The sequence below is a fragment of the Tyto alba genome, unplaced genomic scaffold (assembly GCF_018691265.1).
Source record: "Tyto alba isolate M040663 unplaced genomic scaffold, T.alba_DEE_v4.0 Super-Scaffold_38, whole genome shotgun sequence".
In the NCBI taxonomy this organism is placed as follows: domain Eukaryota; kingdom Metazoa; phylum Chordata; class Aves; order Strigiformes; family Tytonidae; genus Tyto; species Tyto alba.
Genome location: NW_024881313.1, coordinates 31,743,706 through 31,761,155, shown reverse-complemented (window position 1 = coordinate 31,761,155; position 17,450 = coordinate 31,743,706). Strand labels below are relative to the sequence as shown.

At 37.5% G+C, this 17,450-nt stretch overlaps 1 protein-coding gene across 2 annotated transcripts in view; it reads left to right on the top strand.

The window, feature by feature from the left end:
* DNAJB6 (DnaJ heat shock protein family (Hsp40) member B6) overlaps positions 1–17,450 on the top strand; it is a 63,579-nt gene that overhangs the window by 12,593 nt on the left and 33,536 nt on the right. For both annotated transcript variants that reach the window (XM_033009665.2, XM_033009663.2), the window contains exons 4-7: positions 1,709–1,768; positions 2,137–2,247; positions 14,402–14,533; positions 15,447–15,588. In XM_033009665.2, the coding sequence (XP_032865556.1) occupies positions 1,709–1,768; positions 2,137–2,247; positions 14,402–14,533; positions 15,447–15,588 (445 nt within the window). The remainder of the gene's footprint in view (positions 1–1,708; positions 1,769–2,136; positions 2,248–14,401; positions 14,534–15,446; positions 15,589–17,450) is intronic.

The window sequence follows — 17,450 nt, the reverse complement described above, 5'->3', positions numbered from 1 at the left end:
AAAAATAGGATACTGATCTGGTTGTTTTACAGATCTGTAAGTTCTTCAGAAACAGTACACTGCTAGAGTTTTAGAGCATCTAAAAATGCTGCCTGTTTTTGGACCTAGACCAAATCCTAAGTTACCGGTGTCTTAACAATCATTTGTGCAGCAGGGTTATCTGAATCCTGAGCCCCGTGGTTGAGATGCAATTTACTGTTCTTCAGACTTAATTAAATTTTCTGACACCATTACAGGCTTGAATGAAGACAGATTTTTGGCAGAAGAATAGTTTTGTAAGGCGTTACATAAGCAAAGAATACTGAAATTGGGTGATCGTAGAACACACTTCCCTTGTGATTTCAAGAATATTAAATTTTTCAAGCTGAACTTTGGGCTTTGTGAGCCCTCAGGTCTTCCTCACTGTTTCCTGCTCCTTCTGACAGTTTGTCTGCCTTACTGCTTTGGTCTTTTTACATCAGTGGGTAGGTTAACCTCCTTTCTTTAAAAATATCTTTCTAGAGAGACAATACGGATATTGTACCAAGCTTTGCTGGGGATATATGTGTGTGTGTGAACCTATTGCAGGTTTCCATTATTTGGAGATGAGAAGCAGTATATAAAATTTTAATTCCCCTTAGTCAGAAGTATTTTACTTTTCAGCAGCTGTTTGAGGTAACTGCATGTTCTTTCAGTGATGCTATTTAAATTTCAAGAACATCTTTCACTGAAGAGATTCCAGTGGGAATAGCATGTTAATATGAAGAGTCTAAAATCAGATGCCCTGGCTGGTTTTTGGCTGATGCTTTCACACCAGTGCCAGAATAAATAAGCTGCCTGCCTCTCTAAGATCTTCAGATTCCCTTCTGGTACCAAGAGTGCGGTCTGATCTTATGTAGTAGTTATTTTTTCTCCCTTTTCTTATGGATAGTGGAAGGCTGGTCTGCAATGAAATTAAGAAATAGCCATTCCATGCTTTCTGAAAATAATAGAGAGAAAGCATTTTGTCAAATCCGTCCATAGCATTTTTTCAACATCACTTCATTCCCCAATATTAAACTAGAAGTTGTTATAATTAATTTGAGGGGGTTTGCAGTCACTCATACAAACACTGTCCTTTCATTCTCATAACTTGTTACAATAGGCATGGTCTTGTGCAATAAAAGGAAAAGGGGTAATGGTCAAGATTTGCAACAAGAAAAATTCCAGTTGGATAGTAGGTGAGACAATGAGAATGCTTGAGCACTGGGACTGTTTTCCAGAGAGACTGTGGAATCTTCTTTTCTTGGAGATTGATGAGATCAGGGCTTTATCCAGGAGAGTTTTAACCAACTTTGAGATTAGACTTACTTGGAGGAGAAGGTTGAATTCCAGAGGTCCTTTACATCCTAAAGCTTTCAGTGGTACCTGTATAAAGATGAAAACTGAGGTATTCTTCTTAAAGGTAAACTTGATTGTGAAGTTTGTCCTTTTACCAGATTTTTTCTGATACAACAGAACCTGAGCTTCTACAACTAAATGCTAATAAGTCTACAGTTTAGTCTCTGTTCTTTCTGAACCTAAATTACTTCAGCAATCCTCAGCATAAATGTTCACCAGTTACATGCCAGAACTTTCTTAAACTAGCTTTGAGAAGATGTTAAGCCGAGAATAACAGTTAGTGTCTTTTTGGCTTTTTTCAAATTCAATGTGCCTATTTACTGACATGATGTATGACTTCTCATTGTAGCTAAAAAACGTGACATCTATGACAGATATGGAAAAGAAGGCTTAATAAATGGAGGCGGAGGTATGTTGACAACTTAAAAGTTCTTTGCTTTCTATATTCTGATGGAAAGCCATTTCCTTTCTTTTTAAGAGAGGAATCTGGAAATACCTATACTAAAGTCTAAAATGTAATCTTCTGAAAATTGAAATTACAGTTGTTTTTACCTTTTACAACAACCAAAAAAATTGTATTACTGATATCTGGAAATAGAGAAAAGAGAATTAATTACAGAAAGTATTGTGTGTACTTAACTTCAGTGATAACTGAAATGGAAACGGAAATTTTAGAAACGTGCGCATGGTTTTAAATGATTCAAATACCATATAGGTCTGAACATTCTTGTTAGTAAGAATGTGTGAGGGTAATTGAAATTGAACTTCTTTTTGCAGGTGGAAATCATCATGATAATCCATTTGGATTTGGATTTACATTCCGTAACCCAGAAGATGTCTTTAGGGAGTTTTTTGGTGGAAGGGACCCCTTTTCATTTGACTTCTTTGGTAAGTAATTTGCTGGTCTTAGTTATGTGTATATAAAGTGTGTCTAGAATTTTACTCTTACAAAATAAACATAACTAATACAGCTTTATTAGAAATAGCTCTGAAGACTGGAGGTAAACAATTGGTATTTTGTATTATATTTAAAATGTTTGTTTCCTGTACGTTTCTTCTTGGTTGATTTGATAGTACAGAACAGATATGGCTTGCCAGTTCATGTTTTGTTGGAAGGCCTGGTTTAGAAAAAAAACAAAAAAACAAACAAACAAACAAAAAAAAAACACAAAAACCCAAACAACAACAAAAAAACCACAACCAAACCCCAAACAAACAAACAAACAAAACAACAACAAAAAACCAACAACATAAAAATAATGGTTGCTATGTCTCTGTAGGTTGGAAGGAACTAACGTTCAACAGAAAAAGTATACACTGGAATTCTCTCTTGAGAATTTGACCGAGTGAACTTAGTCTGTTAAATTTGATCTCTTTTGATCTGTAAATATTTAATGTAGCTTTGAGAGCTTCTGAACTGGACAGGTTAGCTGTTACTGTTACAGTGTCGCTCTCAGTGTGAACTTGTATCATCCAAGGAATGAATTTTCTTGCTTCAAAATAAGAACAGCTGCATACATAATCTAGACACTCTCCCAAATTAATGTCACGTGTTTGCTTGGGGGATAGAGCTCCTAAAGGCTCAGACAACTTAAATAGTTCTTGAAGCCTGGATGCTTCATTTAAAGGAAGCAATTATGTGATGAATTTGTCAGTCTTTTAACCATAGTGCTGATGGTCTTTTGTCTTGTGCTGTTCATTGCTGTAGTGTATTAAAGGTCTTTTCAGAGGTGGTAGAGTTCTTACTCAATCTCTCTGTGTATGTTCTGCTGCACAATGCCATGACCTATAAAGCAGGACAGATCCTGTGTTCGGTGTTTAGAGAAAGTAAAAAGTCCCATAGTGAAAACTGCAAGAAATGCACTTGAAAAACAAAACACTCTTCCTATTCAGTGCCTTGATATTGATTAATCTCTATAATAATGTATGTAGATGTTTTAATATTTTGAAAGGTAATTTTTTATCTTTGGCAGTGTTAAGGGGCTAATTCAGCTCAGATTTTAATTACATCTTTCTCTAGTTTGCTATTCAGGGATCATCAGTTGTTGGATGACTCTAATGAAGGAATAGAATAAGGGTTGAAAGGTTAGAGTTTGAACTCAGTAGAATGTTAGTTGATGAATTAGATGAGTAGGTAGAGGAAGAATCTGGTAGAGAATGAGCAGCAGAACTTGATCAATTAGACCCTGTGGGAAATCAGCAGAGGTAGTGAAGGGCAGATTGGAGTCAGCATCTAGCAAAATACTGATGAGTGAAACAGGGACTGAACTGGGAATATTCAACTTCTTCACTGCCCTAGACGAGGATTTCAGTTTAGTTGGGAAGCATGCTCAGCACTGGTTAGGCCACATCTGGAGTACTGTGTCCAGTTCTGGCCTTCCCAGTACAAGGAACAGAGCTAGTGGGTAGAGTGTCCTGTGGAGGGCCACTAAGACAATTAAGGGACTGGAGCTTCTCTCACATGAGGAAAAGGCTGAAAGAATTGCTGGAATTGTTCAGTAAAGAGAAAGCTCAGGGTGAGGGTCTCATCAATGTATATGTGAAGGGAGGGTGTAAAGAAAGTGGAACTAGGCTGTTGTGAGCGGTGCCCAGTGGCAGAACAAGAGGCAGTGGGCACAAATGAAAGTACATGAGGTTCTGCCTGAACTGAAGGTAACACTATTCTACTGTGAGAGTGACTCAGCATTGGAGCAGGTTTCCCGGAGAGGTTGTGGAATCTCCCATGTTTGGAGATACTCAGGAGCTGTCTGGACATGGGTGGCCCTGCTTGAGCCAGGGGTTTGGACCAGATGACTTCGAGGCCCCTGCCAATCTCAGCCATTTTGTGACTGAGTGGTAGAAAACTTAAGAAAAATCTGTGCAGGGTGTTGGATAGGAAGCTAGCGAGGAGGAGCTCGGAGAGAGTGCTTAGCTCTTTTGTTTATTTTTTAATCTAAGATACTTTAAATGAAATAGTTCCCAATCAACTGTCTTTATAGTTATAAAACATATAGGTAAGGCATGTTCTAGCTACTGGGAGACTGACATAAGTTCTGTTTGATTTTGGCTGTATTTACTTCATCAGTACTAGCTGATGTTTAACTTGCTGTCTCTAAAAATGTCAGTGTTCGTGACTAACCTTAAAGCCATGAAATTAAGTTCTGCATGTTAAATAGTCATGGGCTTAAAAAGAACCTGAGAATTTAGCATTTGGATTCCTTAGAAAGAGAGCTGTACAACATAGTGCATATCTAACTTATCCAATTGAGGGACCACTACTGCCAAAGTTTTCCTGGGATATTGCAGCTACTTTGGCCTCTCCTGGAGAGGAATAGTGATACATCTTACCCTGTGGAAACAGTTGGACTTAACAACATGCCTCTTCACTGGTGACATCAAGGCATGTTTCCAAAAACATTCTCCCCCTGCTTAACACCTTTATTTATTTATTTATTGAAATGCAGGTTATCTACTTCATGTATTGATCACTGTCATTACCAACTTTAAGATACGAGTAATGCGGCACAGGATTCACTTCTTGCATAGTAACCTTCTGGCACTGTATGTATACTTCAGTTGATGAAAAGTAATTGTTTCAAAGTTGCCTCCACTTTATGTGGATAGTTGCAGTGTTAGTGATCAGAGTCTTCAAACCTGTGTTGAGTTTTGGATTTTGAGTAAAAGCTCTTGTAATTTTTTTATTGTCGGAAGGCTTCAAAGTGAGCACCTTTGTAACTTTTTTTTGGCTTTAAGATGCCTAAGACTTTCTCTATTATGGGAAAGTGTAAATCAAAATATTTTTTCCACAGCTTTCTATAAAAAGTGTTTGCAACAATCTCTGCGTTTATGTGACTGTTTAAGGTAGTACAACATGAAAATATGGGTACTTTCAGCTGAATGTAGTGCATTTAGTAAAACCAAAAGAAAGCAGTAGAATTGTGTGCATAACATGAGTATCTGTGTTGGTGAACTAGAAGCCTTGTAGATTCTGCTGTGTTGAAACACTGGTGGGGCAGCTTCTGTCCTGAAGAATAAGGGAATATATCTTCTAAAAATGAGGAGTTTTCAACTTGTTGATGAGTTTTCTGCAGAACTAGTGACTTTTTAAGGAGCTACTCAGGTTATAATTGGTTTTATAAGCAACTGAATAAGGACTGAGGTCATGCTTTCTAAAAATGTACGCTAGTGGAATCAAAGATGAAAATTGAATAAATCATTTGAAAAGTTTGCACCTTTTATACAGTTTGAAGTGGCATGTAGTGAAGCCCACAGAATGCAGGTGGGACTCTATACATATTCAATAGCAATCAGGATATACAGAACAGCATTGAAATGCATAATCCCTGTAAATTTATGGATGTGAAGAATTTCTAAAATTGTGCTATGAATTGAGTATGTTAAACTCCACTGACCTATGCTGCACAGCTACTGCAGTTACAGAAAGTTTTCTTCATAAACAGAGGTATCTTTATTCATCTGTAGAAAAGAGGAGAGTGTATGAAGACTTCTGCGGTGATTTTTAACTGATGAGTCCCTTCAGACTTTTCAAATGAAAAATTATAATACAGATGAAGACAGCTCTGAACGCTTCCAAGTGGAGTAAAGTTAGTATGTGCTGTGTGTTGCACTGCAATTAACTCAGCCAGTCACAATTTCTCTTCACTGATTTTCTGGCAAATTCTTTATAAAAATAAGGGTGCATGAAGGCTAGTACTTTTTAAAACTTGATCTGATAATATGACAGATGATTAACTCTTGAGACATGTGGGCTTGCTTTCTGTGACACCTTGTTACAGCAGAATCTTCTTTCTCCTAGTGAGCTTTTCCAGTGATAGTTTTCAGTGTCTGAAATATAGATGGATGGTAATACGTATTACAGGAAGAAAAGAAGTAGTGATGCTTCCTGTGTGGTGCCACTCTTTGTATTGCAAAGTACTGCCTTGGAATGTCAACGTCTGGTTAACTGGTATTCAGCACTCTGTACCATATGCTGCTTCTAGTCTTTGACTGTTCTTTGACATTAGAACTGACTGTTTACTCTTAATATAGGGATTGATTTCTCATTTCAGTAAGTTTGTTTTATATTTAAACTATATCCTACTCAATTTATATATGGTGCTTGCCCTCAGTTAGTTTATTTGTGTTGCATGTATTGTTTTGTTAGTATTTTACTTGTAAATTTTTCAAGGATGTTGTTTTTCTGTATTTTAACAGTTCATAGTGAAGGATCACAGTGTTACCACTGGTAATGGAAGTATATTGATTAATTTAAAGACTGCTGCTTCAGGCGTTGTTAGGAACAGAAACTGATGTGTTTTGGTGTAGACATAGATGCTTGACTGATTCTGGACTGTTAAAGAATTGACTTAGTTTTGGTTTAGAGGCATTTCAGATTCTTGCTTCAAGAACAGGTTATATGTTGAAAGGGATTATCAGTGAGGAATTATATTGAAAGATGGAGTGGATATCATCAGTGTAACATCACCCAGCAGGCAGTTTAGTAGTTCAAACAACTCCTTAAGTAGTTAGGCTATCTATTATATATATCGAGCTTCATATGTACATCTGGTGACATTTGAGATTGTTTAGGGTATCTGAGATGCCTGAATAATTTCTGTATGGGCTAGAAAATACAACTCCAGACCTATAGCAGACCCGTGTCATCCAGCAGCAGTATCTATAAACTCAACAGGATGTTTCAGGGCTTTTCAAATAGCTTTATATGCCTGTATGTCTATTTAAATGAATCCCACAAGGAACCATGCTTTTATTCATGGTAGAACGTGTTAATAATGTGACATGATAAATTGTTCCAGATAGATGCCCTCTCTAGACTTTGTTGTCTGAGAGAAGTCTGTCTGTGGAGTCTTTTTTGATATAGATTATAATCTTGCCAGTCTTGCTATAATTCCTAAACACTTTAGTAGTCTCAGTGTGCTTTCTGAGATGGTATTTTATAAATGTCTTAAATGTTTTTTGTTGTGAAGTAGAATTCATGTTATATTTTAATCTAACTTTAATACCAGATGAGGCATATAAACCCATATACATTGTGTAGAGTTTTCCCTTGAGAATTCTGGTTACCTGGTTTATGTGGTATTTAAAAATCTATACTCTTGGAAACCAAAGGTAAAATTAAACTTAAATATTTGTATCTAGTTAGACATACAATGGTGTTACAGAGAATGTCAACTAGCTAGTTGTTTGGTTCCATCAAGTGACGGAATTACTGCAAATCGACTACTGCAGTACTGATTACATAAGATGAAGCTTGAGCATTCTGGAAAAATAAAATGAGTTACCTTAAGCATCTGCCTTAAGGAGTCTTCACCTAACAAGAAATATTAAAATCTCTGTGCAGTAATCATTGCAAACTCTGTTTTACATGATCTGTGTTCTAGGATGTTGTTCAGGAGTGGGATAGCTTCATCAGCCTTTTTGTCTCAAGGACGGAACATTGTCTTGCTGGGGCAGAAGGTTTGCATAAGAGTCAGATCGTGGCTTTAGTCCACATGTAATCCCATTTCTGATAATTACGAACTTTAGCTGTTGTAATGCAAAATGTATTTGTTAGTCAAATGAATTCTTAAAACTGAAAATTAAGGTGGCTTTCAATTAAAGCGGTCTTGCACAACATTGTCCTCTGTAATATTTTTGTTGACATAAATTTGCAGCTTTTGATGCAGTTTATTAAGTGCTCAGAGATTTGCATGTGCATTCATTGCTTTGGTATGAATGTGCACAGTTGTATTTTGTAAGCACCAGTCTTAGATTGTAATTATCCAATGAATGGTCCAAATCTCACTACCGTGAGTTTTTCAGAAATAACTTGATAGGTTCAAAGAAGGTTTTTGAAAGACAGGAATTGTCTTAGACAGCATTATCAAACAAGAATAGGTAGCGAAACTAATATATAGCTTCTGCTGCTGAAGGGGAGGAGCCCTTGCTCCAAATTCTCATGTCTGTTTTAAAACTTTCATCCTTGACTAATGTCCCATTAGATATATTGAGAAGCTGTTTGATAGCACACTGGGCAAAGAGGACTTGTGTCTCTGGCATCCCAAGCAATTTCAGGTTGTTAGTCCCCAAGAAAATGGTTTGGTTTTCTTGGATGGCTAGCTGGTTAAATTGGTCAGATCAGGAATGCTGAACACAAGGACAGCAGGTCATACTGGGTAATGTTATGCTCTTGGGATTTCCACTCCATCTTTCAATATAATTCCTCACTAATAATACCGTCCACTTTCATAGTGGAAGATTCCTCCATTTTTAAGGTGTGCCTGAACATTTGGGCATTAATTTGTTAACAGTGAAATGCTGGTTAGAGTTGGGCTTCGTGTACTCTAGCATCTTTGTAATTATGGTATAGATGGCATTCAAAGGTAATGTTTTAAGGCTCCTTTTTCTAGAAAATTACTAATCCCAGGATCTCTGCTATATTATCATTAGAAAGACTTTCAAATGCTTCTGCTGGAAGTTTTCTTAAATGAATGGGGCAAACGTGTTTGACATCTAATTTGTGGAAGTGAGCAATTATAAAAGACCCTGCTGAAACACTCTAGGCAGGTGAATCAACAGTGCTTGCAACAGCATCTTAGTGTCTCTTCTGAGTAAGTGGCATCAACAGTATGCATCTTACTCAGTTAAGGAAGAAAATATTATCATGCAAAAGTGCTTACAGCTTTCTGTGGCCTGTTCAGTTCTGATGATACTTTTTTTTTTTGTGTGTGCCTTGGTATGCTCCAGAGGATGTAGCCTGAGGCGCTGTGTGTATTTACTGCAAGTCTGCATCTTTGAAACTTTTTTCAAATGGGAGACAATATAGAAACACCTACTCCAAGAATACTATTTTAATGTATGTATCATATATCTATAACCCTTTACATAAATGCATTACTCAGACCCATGTTTCAGACTCTCTTGTCTGTCTATAAAATCACTTACAGTATGCTTTTGATATAAAACAATGGCAGGCAGCCTGTCCTGCCTTTGCTCACAGAAACACTGCAGATTGCAATACACAGTGCTACTGAGTTTGACTGCCTCTTAAGTGAATGCAAACACAGACCCATTGTCAGTGAAGGAAGAATTGGTATGTGAACTGTTATAGGAGTTTGACCCCTACAAGTCAATGGGCCCTGACAATACCCACCCGAGGGTGTTAATAGAGTTGGCTGACATCACTGTGAGGCTTCTCTCCATAATCTTTGAGAAACTGTAGAGATTGGGCGATGTCCCAGAAGAATGGAAGAAGACTAATGTTACCCCCTGTCTACAAGAAGGGCCTGTAGGAGGATCCAGGAGATTATAGGCCAATCAGTTTTACATCAGTTCATGGAAGAGTTCAGGAATTAATCCTCCTGGGGGCTGCCACAAGTCAGATGAAGCATGTGATTGGGAAAAGCCAGCATGGACTCACCAAAGGCAAATCATACTTGACAAACCTGATCACCTTCTACAGCAAAGTAACCTGCTCAGTTGATGTGGGGAGAGTGGTGGATGTTGTCTACCTCAGTTTCTTTAAGGCTTTCAGTATGGTTCCCCACAGCTTCCTCCCAGAGGAGCTGGTGCATTATGGTCTAGACAAGTGGTGTGTGCAGTGGGTGGGGAGCTGGCTGCCAGGCTGCACCCAGGGGGTGGTGGGAAATAGCTCCTTTTAAAACTGGCACCCTGTCACAAGTGGGGGGGGCAGGCAGGGATCCATATTGGGCCCAGTGCTGATTAATATTTTTGTAAGTGATCTGGATGATGGGATCAAGTGTACTCCGATGAAGTTTGCTGATGATACCAAACTGAGTGGGGATGTAGATACTTGGGTAGGGAGAGCCATACTGCTGGAAGATGTGTATAGGTTGGAAGAGGGGGCTAACAAGAACTGTATGAAGTTCAACAAGGACAAAGATGGGGAGGGACTCTTTATTAGGGAGTGTAGAGATAGGACAAGGGGGTAACGGTTTTCAACTGAGAGGGGTTAGATTTAGGTTAGCTATAAGGAAGAAATTTTTTACTGTGAGGGTGGTGAGGCGCTGGCCCAGGGTGCCCAGAGCAGCTGTGGCTGCCCCCTCCCTGGAAGGGTTCAAGGCCAGGCTGGACGGGGCTTTGAGCAGCCTGGTCTAGTGGAAGGTGTCCCTGCCCATGGCAGGGGGGATGGGACTAGGTGAGCCTTAGGGTCTTTTCCAACTTAAACCATTTTATGAATTGTGGACTGCTTCAAATGTAGATATTCTGATTTTTGCCTCGTTTCTTCCCTTCCATTATCATATGGTGCTTTCCTGCCCATTTTCTTTCAGATATTGTTAGTCTTGTCAATACTGAGTTGGATTAGCTCATGGATGCAACAGAAAGCTAACAATACAAACACTCAGTGTTTTCATTTGGATCAATGAATTTCTACAACTTGTCATTTAGTTCCATGATCACAAGGCAGGAAAAGAGAGCAATCACACCTTTTAAGTAGTATCCTGCAATTGACTTATACTTCTAAGAGGGAGAAAATACTGTTTCTGTGTTACAACTGAGGACTCCTGAGAGTGGGGGGATCATGACCTACCTTATTTTGAACGGCAGTGAAATATTTATTATAGTTGTTGTTATTTAACTTGTTTAGAGGTGAAATTCTTTTCCTGTGACTTCAGAAAAACAAGGTAGGATTCTGTGGTTTGCAGTGAGCAGATTTAAAGTTTTAACTAGAAGAAGGTGGTTGCTGCATTTGGATTAGTGAAGATTTTTCTAAATAAAGTAAATTCTTTTGGAAACATCACTTCTGATATAATTATTTTCAGATGAGTTTTAGTGTACAATCTTTTGTGTTGGGGGTTTTGTGTTCCAATCTTCACATTAACTTTTTGGGTTCTGTAACTGCAGTCTTCCTACCTAGTAGCAAGAGTCCTGAAGTCCTTCATTTTGTTGCTTTTTTTGGTAACAGGCTACCATGAGTTCTTTGCTTAAGCATTTGCTTTTTCCCCAAAAAGCTTCATGTAATTTCCTGTTGTTGATAGGTTAGAAGTCTGTCTCACTGATTTCCTTGAAATTTACTTTTTGACTCTCTTGATCTTTGCTTTTTTGACAGCACCACAGGTTCTGTCAGAAGCGTACACCAACATTTTTATTGAAAGTGAATCTGATACTCTGTCCTCCCGTAATCTTCTGGTAATACCCAGATTAGAATAAACTGAATTTATCTCCAAACAGTATTTAGTAATACTCTGAGGTGACACTTATCTATCATTTTCATTTTCTGAAGTTTTTAAGTTGTAAAGTAATTATATAGTATTTTCCCTTTCTAAAAAGGCCTCCACTTGTGGGGTGTGGTTTTTTTGCTTAGTTTTGTTTATCTGATATGCCTCTAACATCCAATAAGAGAATTACATGAATAGTTATTTTGGTGCTTATAATCCTTTAAAAAAACCCAACACCCTGATACTCACTGCATTTGAACTGTTTGGAAAAAGCCCTCTCTGTGGAAAGGCTATCATGCATGGAAAGGTTCTGCTACATCACAAAAATAGACCTACCAGGCTGAAATGTTGTTATTTGGCTGAGCAGTACTATTAATCATCCTGATCTAGAGACTTAACAGCATAAACAGGGTCTAAGTAGTTGTGAGGTTGCTATATTAAGTATTTGGTGGTAGATAACAACAAATGACAATGCAGAAGCCTCCTGCTGCCTTCTCTCCTCAGTGTTTTTGGCATTTGTTTTTCCTGCATGCTGTACCTGGATGGCTGTCAGCATAGGAAGAAATATTCTTTCAGGGAATTCCTACCCGTTTTCCTGTCTCTGCAAAATCCAGCTTGCTAGGCATTCTGCAGCCTACTGTGGAAGAGTGGTTTGAGTGTCAGTCTTACTGGAGAGAATTACTGGAAGAGCCCTGGAGGATTATTAGCAAGGCTGCTAACAGAAATCACCAGAAACTAGAACATTTGCTAATGCTGAGTGCTGACCTCTTTCTTTGGTGTGTAGAGTTGCTAAAGGTTAGTAAGGTGAGTCCAAGGCTCTGTTAGGTTTTTGTGTGGCTAGGAGTAGGCAATAATCCATTTAGAAGCCTGGTTGACAGTAGGGATCTCTGGGAGACTCTGTGATCCTCCCTTAAAAACCTTTGTGTTTCTGCTTCTGTTGTGCTGAGGATGAGAGATTTACTTGGAGAATAAGCTGATATACTGTGGAGGATTAAAACCACAGAGTTTACAGGGTAGGTTGTTTTGTTTTTATTCGAACTCCAGGTAACAAGAAAAATTGAACTATAAATAGAAAGCTTAACAGTGGGAGTAATATAATATAGATCGTTTGTACAAGTGAGTGAATGACCTTCATAACTAACTTATGAGTCACTCTAGCGAGAATAAATTGGACTACAAAACAATAAATTGCAGTGATTTTACTTGCTGTCTGATATTCTAGTCTGACCAAAAATATCACCTTTTTTTTTTCTTTTTAAAATGGGCATAGTGCTTGTTGAGCATAAGTACATTTTGATGTTTCACTTCTGTTAAGTAATTGCACATAAATGAGATGGTAAATAACATCTTTTTATTATCATATTGATTGCTTTAGTACTGTCACTATTTCATTAACTTGGTGATGTATCCTAAATCAGCTTGGATTTTTGTGGGGGTAGAGAAGTGGAATAAATACTGTGTTTCTGACCTTCACTTTGTCAATTTGTAGTTCTGAACAGTCATGCAGTTATAAGTCTCTCTTTGCTTTTATACTTCTATTGCTGCTATTTCCAGTTTCTGCAGTTTTCAGTAAGAGCTTATTCTGAGCAGTGTTTCAGACTTATCTTTCCAAATTGAGTACCCACTTGTAGAACTTGGTAAAGTAGTTGGTAGTGTACAATACTTGTGCAGGGAGAGTTGTGATTGATGGAGAAAGTGGTTGAAGTTTCTAAACTTTTCTGATTTTAATGCAAGTAAAGTATTATGTTTATTGAGTGTCGGTTATAGTGTTATATGATTGCAATCATATATGTTGCTCTTCATTTTAAGAGCACTAGTAAGAAGCAATTCTTAGATAAGTAATAACTTTTTTTTTTTTGTTTTGAAAACTGTGATAAAGTAAATAAGGATTGCTTGTGCATATGCCTGGCTCCCACCCCAGTGTATTTTTGAAAGACTATTGTCTTCCTGATGGGGATGGAACGGTAGCTGTTCTGAATGACATAACAGTTGTACTTGAATTTGAAATAGCATTTTATCCATGACCCCCTTTCTCTATCTTTCCCTTCTTCCTCCTGCTTGGTAGGGACAGAATTTCTTTGGGACATTGTGTGTAAACTTCGCTGCATAAACGTGCACCAGAATACATGTGTGAACCACCTAATGTGGCAAGTGCTAAAATAAACACTTTGAACACTTTAAGATTATGAGTCATCAATCCCTGGCTGCTGTTTTTATATTTCAATAATTGATACAACCTATCTGGAAATTACTTTTCAGTCATCACTGTGATCCACAATAAATCTTGAATAGAAATAAGCTAAAAAGTTTAGGTACCAATATGCAGTATTTTAAGATTTGTTAAATTCAAATTCTAAGAGTATAATTTGTAGTGCTACTATTTATTCTACACCTTGGAAAATCTTAGTCTGACAACAGAGATATCTGTAGAACAGCTGAAGGATTTTGCCTTATAGTGACTTGGTCTGTAAAGATCATGATTATGCATCTGAAGAGTATTAAATCTGTCATTTTTTTATCATACCTCCAGTGTGTTGTGCTGTATGAGCATGTGGTGGAAATAATACTATTTCTGTAGCTCTTGCCACTTCTGTTATAGTGAAAAATACAAGTATTTACATTAGGTTTGCTGGTTTTTAATACTACACAGCTAAAATAAGGAGATCAACTAATTTTTATAATTACTTTTAGGTCCAAAAGTGAGACACTTTACTCGAAGGATTGTAGGAATTGCCATTTTGGTGGACTGTTCAAAAGCATCATATATTTCAAAGGAAATATCTTATCTGTAACAGAAAGTTTTTTTGTAGTGAAGAATCCCTAATGATTAAATACAGAATTACTCAGTAATATTGACCTCTTAAATGTTGTGTTCTGCTTTGTAGAAGACCCTTTTGAGGACTTCTTTGGTGGCAGACGGGGTCCAAGGGGAAGCAGAAGCAGAGGTGGTGGATCATTTTTCTCTGCCTTTGGTGGATTCCCTGCTTTTGGAAGTGGTTTGTCTTCATTTGACACAGGTAAATATCACAGCATTTAACAAAGAATGCAGTTTTGGTTCACAAAGGATCTCAATATAAGAAGCTGATAAATGTTTTTTAAAAGTTGCCTTCATTCAGGAAATTGAGACTGCTTTTTTAAAATTAAGCTGTTCTCTGTAAAGTCTGAATGTAAATAAAGCTATAGTTACAATATTGGGTCTACCTGAAAGTTCATGAAAAGTAAACAGACCTCTGAGAGGTAGAACTTTTTCTGTTCTTAATTTTGGCCCTACAGTTTCTTTATAGCTTTAGAACGGTCTTTGTTTTGTTTGCTTTTAGGTGTTGGGTGTCTTATGGCTTTTATTTAAGGTCCTGAAAATGCACTGGAAAAATGTGTGCCTAAAACCCGTGGTACTACTTAGTATCACTTCTGGGATAGTCAGTTTGAATGCTGACATCTGTATCTCAGAGGTTGTTTAGAGTTGCTGGTAGTCCGAATCATTTAAAGTGTTAAGATTCAGGGTATTGGTTGGGATGTTAAAGAACTTTTGTCTGCTAACTTGGGACATCCCGACATCTACATTAAAGCAAAAGTTTAAGCAAAAGTCATTAAAGTTACTAGCTTTACCTTGAGTGGAAAGAATCGATCTAATGATTGAGTTCAGCAGACAGGCTTGAATGCCTTTTCTTCAGTGAAGGAGGTGACACATGGTTGTTGGACAATACTGTGCATTTGAATTTGAACTATGGCTCCATATGGGACAATTTGATGTGGCTGGAGCCATATTTTTATTCTTACACTGGTGTTTGATGGCATCTAATCACTGATGCTGTGTTGATGCAACCAACTACGGGCATCCTGAAGCTAGGATGTAGTCAGAGTGGATGATAAATTTGGATCCCATGATCATGCAGAAATGCATTTTCAGTCACATACTTTATTTTCCAATAGGTTTTACTTCATTTGGTTCATTGGGACATGGAGGCCTTACTTCATTCTCCTCTACATCGTTTGGTGGCAGCGGGATGGGTAACTTCAAATCAGTATCAACCTCAACTAAAATAGTTAATGGCAGAAAAATTACTACAAAGAGGTAAGTGATACAACTATATTTGTATGAAACTATATGTAGAGACATGTATAGCCATAAATAAATGCATATAAATATACTATATATGCACACACAAATACAGTGATACATGTACGTATATGTATTTTTACTTCTACTGATGTGGTCATCATGTTACTTGGTTTTCTCTGAATGCTTAAAAAAAAATTGAATAGTTTTTTGGGTTCTGTGACTGCTCTTGGCTTTGCTGAGTTACTTAAAGCTGTAGCCTATGAAAATGGTGAAGATGGTGCTTTTGTCTAAACTCTTGATAGTTGAGGAGGGTTTAGATGTGTAAGACATGTTTTTGATCGGGGCAATTCTGAAAACAAAGGTTGCAACATGTTTGCTGCTTGAAAGGGACCCAGCAATAGAGCTCTTCCAGGCTTTCAGAACCTCCTGTGTAGTGATGCATCTTTTGTTATGGTCCTTGACCGCTGTCTGCCAAGTCAGCTTGAGCTTCTGTAAGGGAGGAGGGTGCTGTGTTTCTTTGGTGGTGTAGCTTTTAACTGGGGATTGGGAGGACTTCGAATTTTGCAGACATTATGAAATGTGAAGCAGTTTTCACTAACATCTGCTCTAGTTTGCTTTCCTAGGCAGTGTTTGAGTGAAGTTTTTATGTAAAAAGTAATTTTAGCTGTTACGTGACATAAGCAGCTGAAACCTGTTTTGGAAAACATTTTTCCTGTTTGTTGGAAAGTGAATTTTCAAGTACTGTATACCTTCTCACTATTTCATGCTTATGATGGGGAAATCACTGCATTTGGGAAACCCAAATATTAATTACCTATAGAGTAACCTCCATGGAACATTATGCTCAGTAAGTTATAGTAGTACTGAACAAATAGTTAGATGTAATTTCAGTACTTAAAAATTTACAGAAGACCAAGGGAAAACCAGGATTTTTTGTTTGTTTGTTTGGTAACTTGTGTCCCATGCTTCAGAGTGCATGGTTCTTTGTCCTTTTGTACTGGAGAAATCCTGTTGTCTTGACCACTTAAATGTAGCCTTTGTCATCACGTTGGTGTGGTCATGGAATTTTTCTGTGAGTATATTCCAGAAAAATCTGAAAATCACCCACTTTAGAGGGAAATGTACCAGATGAGAGAGACCAAAGAAAGTGCTTATGCAGAAGAAAAGGCACCATGTTTGTTTTAATATTTAAAAATAGGCTAAATTAGATACGCTGCTGTCATATCTTTTGTTATCATATTTAGAAAGGGAAAGCCGAGAAGCAAGAAATGTGTCTAGCCACATCTAGGAAGACATACTATCTCCAAGAAATCCTGTTACTTCATAGTATGTCTGTCCTTTAGCCTCAGCTACCTTGTGAAGACTCATATCCCAGCACACCCAACGAAAATCTTCTCTGAGTAATATTTTGCTTCAGGCAGGAAGCTGTTCCCTCTGGTGTATTCTCTTCAATAAGTCTGATCTGCAGAAAAATTTGTATTCATCCATGTGTTTTCTTCATTTGAATCAGGAGGGGAAAGTTCCCAGATAGTAAAAACTTAGGCATAAAGTAAATGTTCTAAAAATAATTAAAACATTCCTTATCTTTTAATTTCAAAAGCAAACAAACAAACAAAAAGCCCAAACCTGCAGAGCTCTTTAATAATCTCTCCTTCCAGTCAGGGATACCTAAATTTTGCTGGTCATAAACTTGGTGTGCAGTAGGTCTCCATTAATTGCTCTCATCAAATTAAAAGTGAATTAAAGACTGTCTTGCATGCCTTACATTATGCAAAATTGTGATTGGATCTAGAATATTACTCATTTAACAAATGAGTAGGCACTAAATGCAGCATCAAGATTGTACAGTTGAGCTGTCAAAAGACATTTAGTTC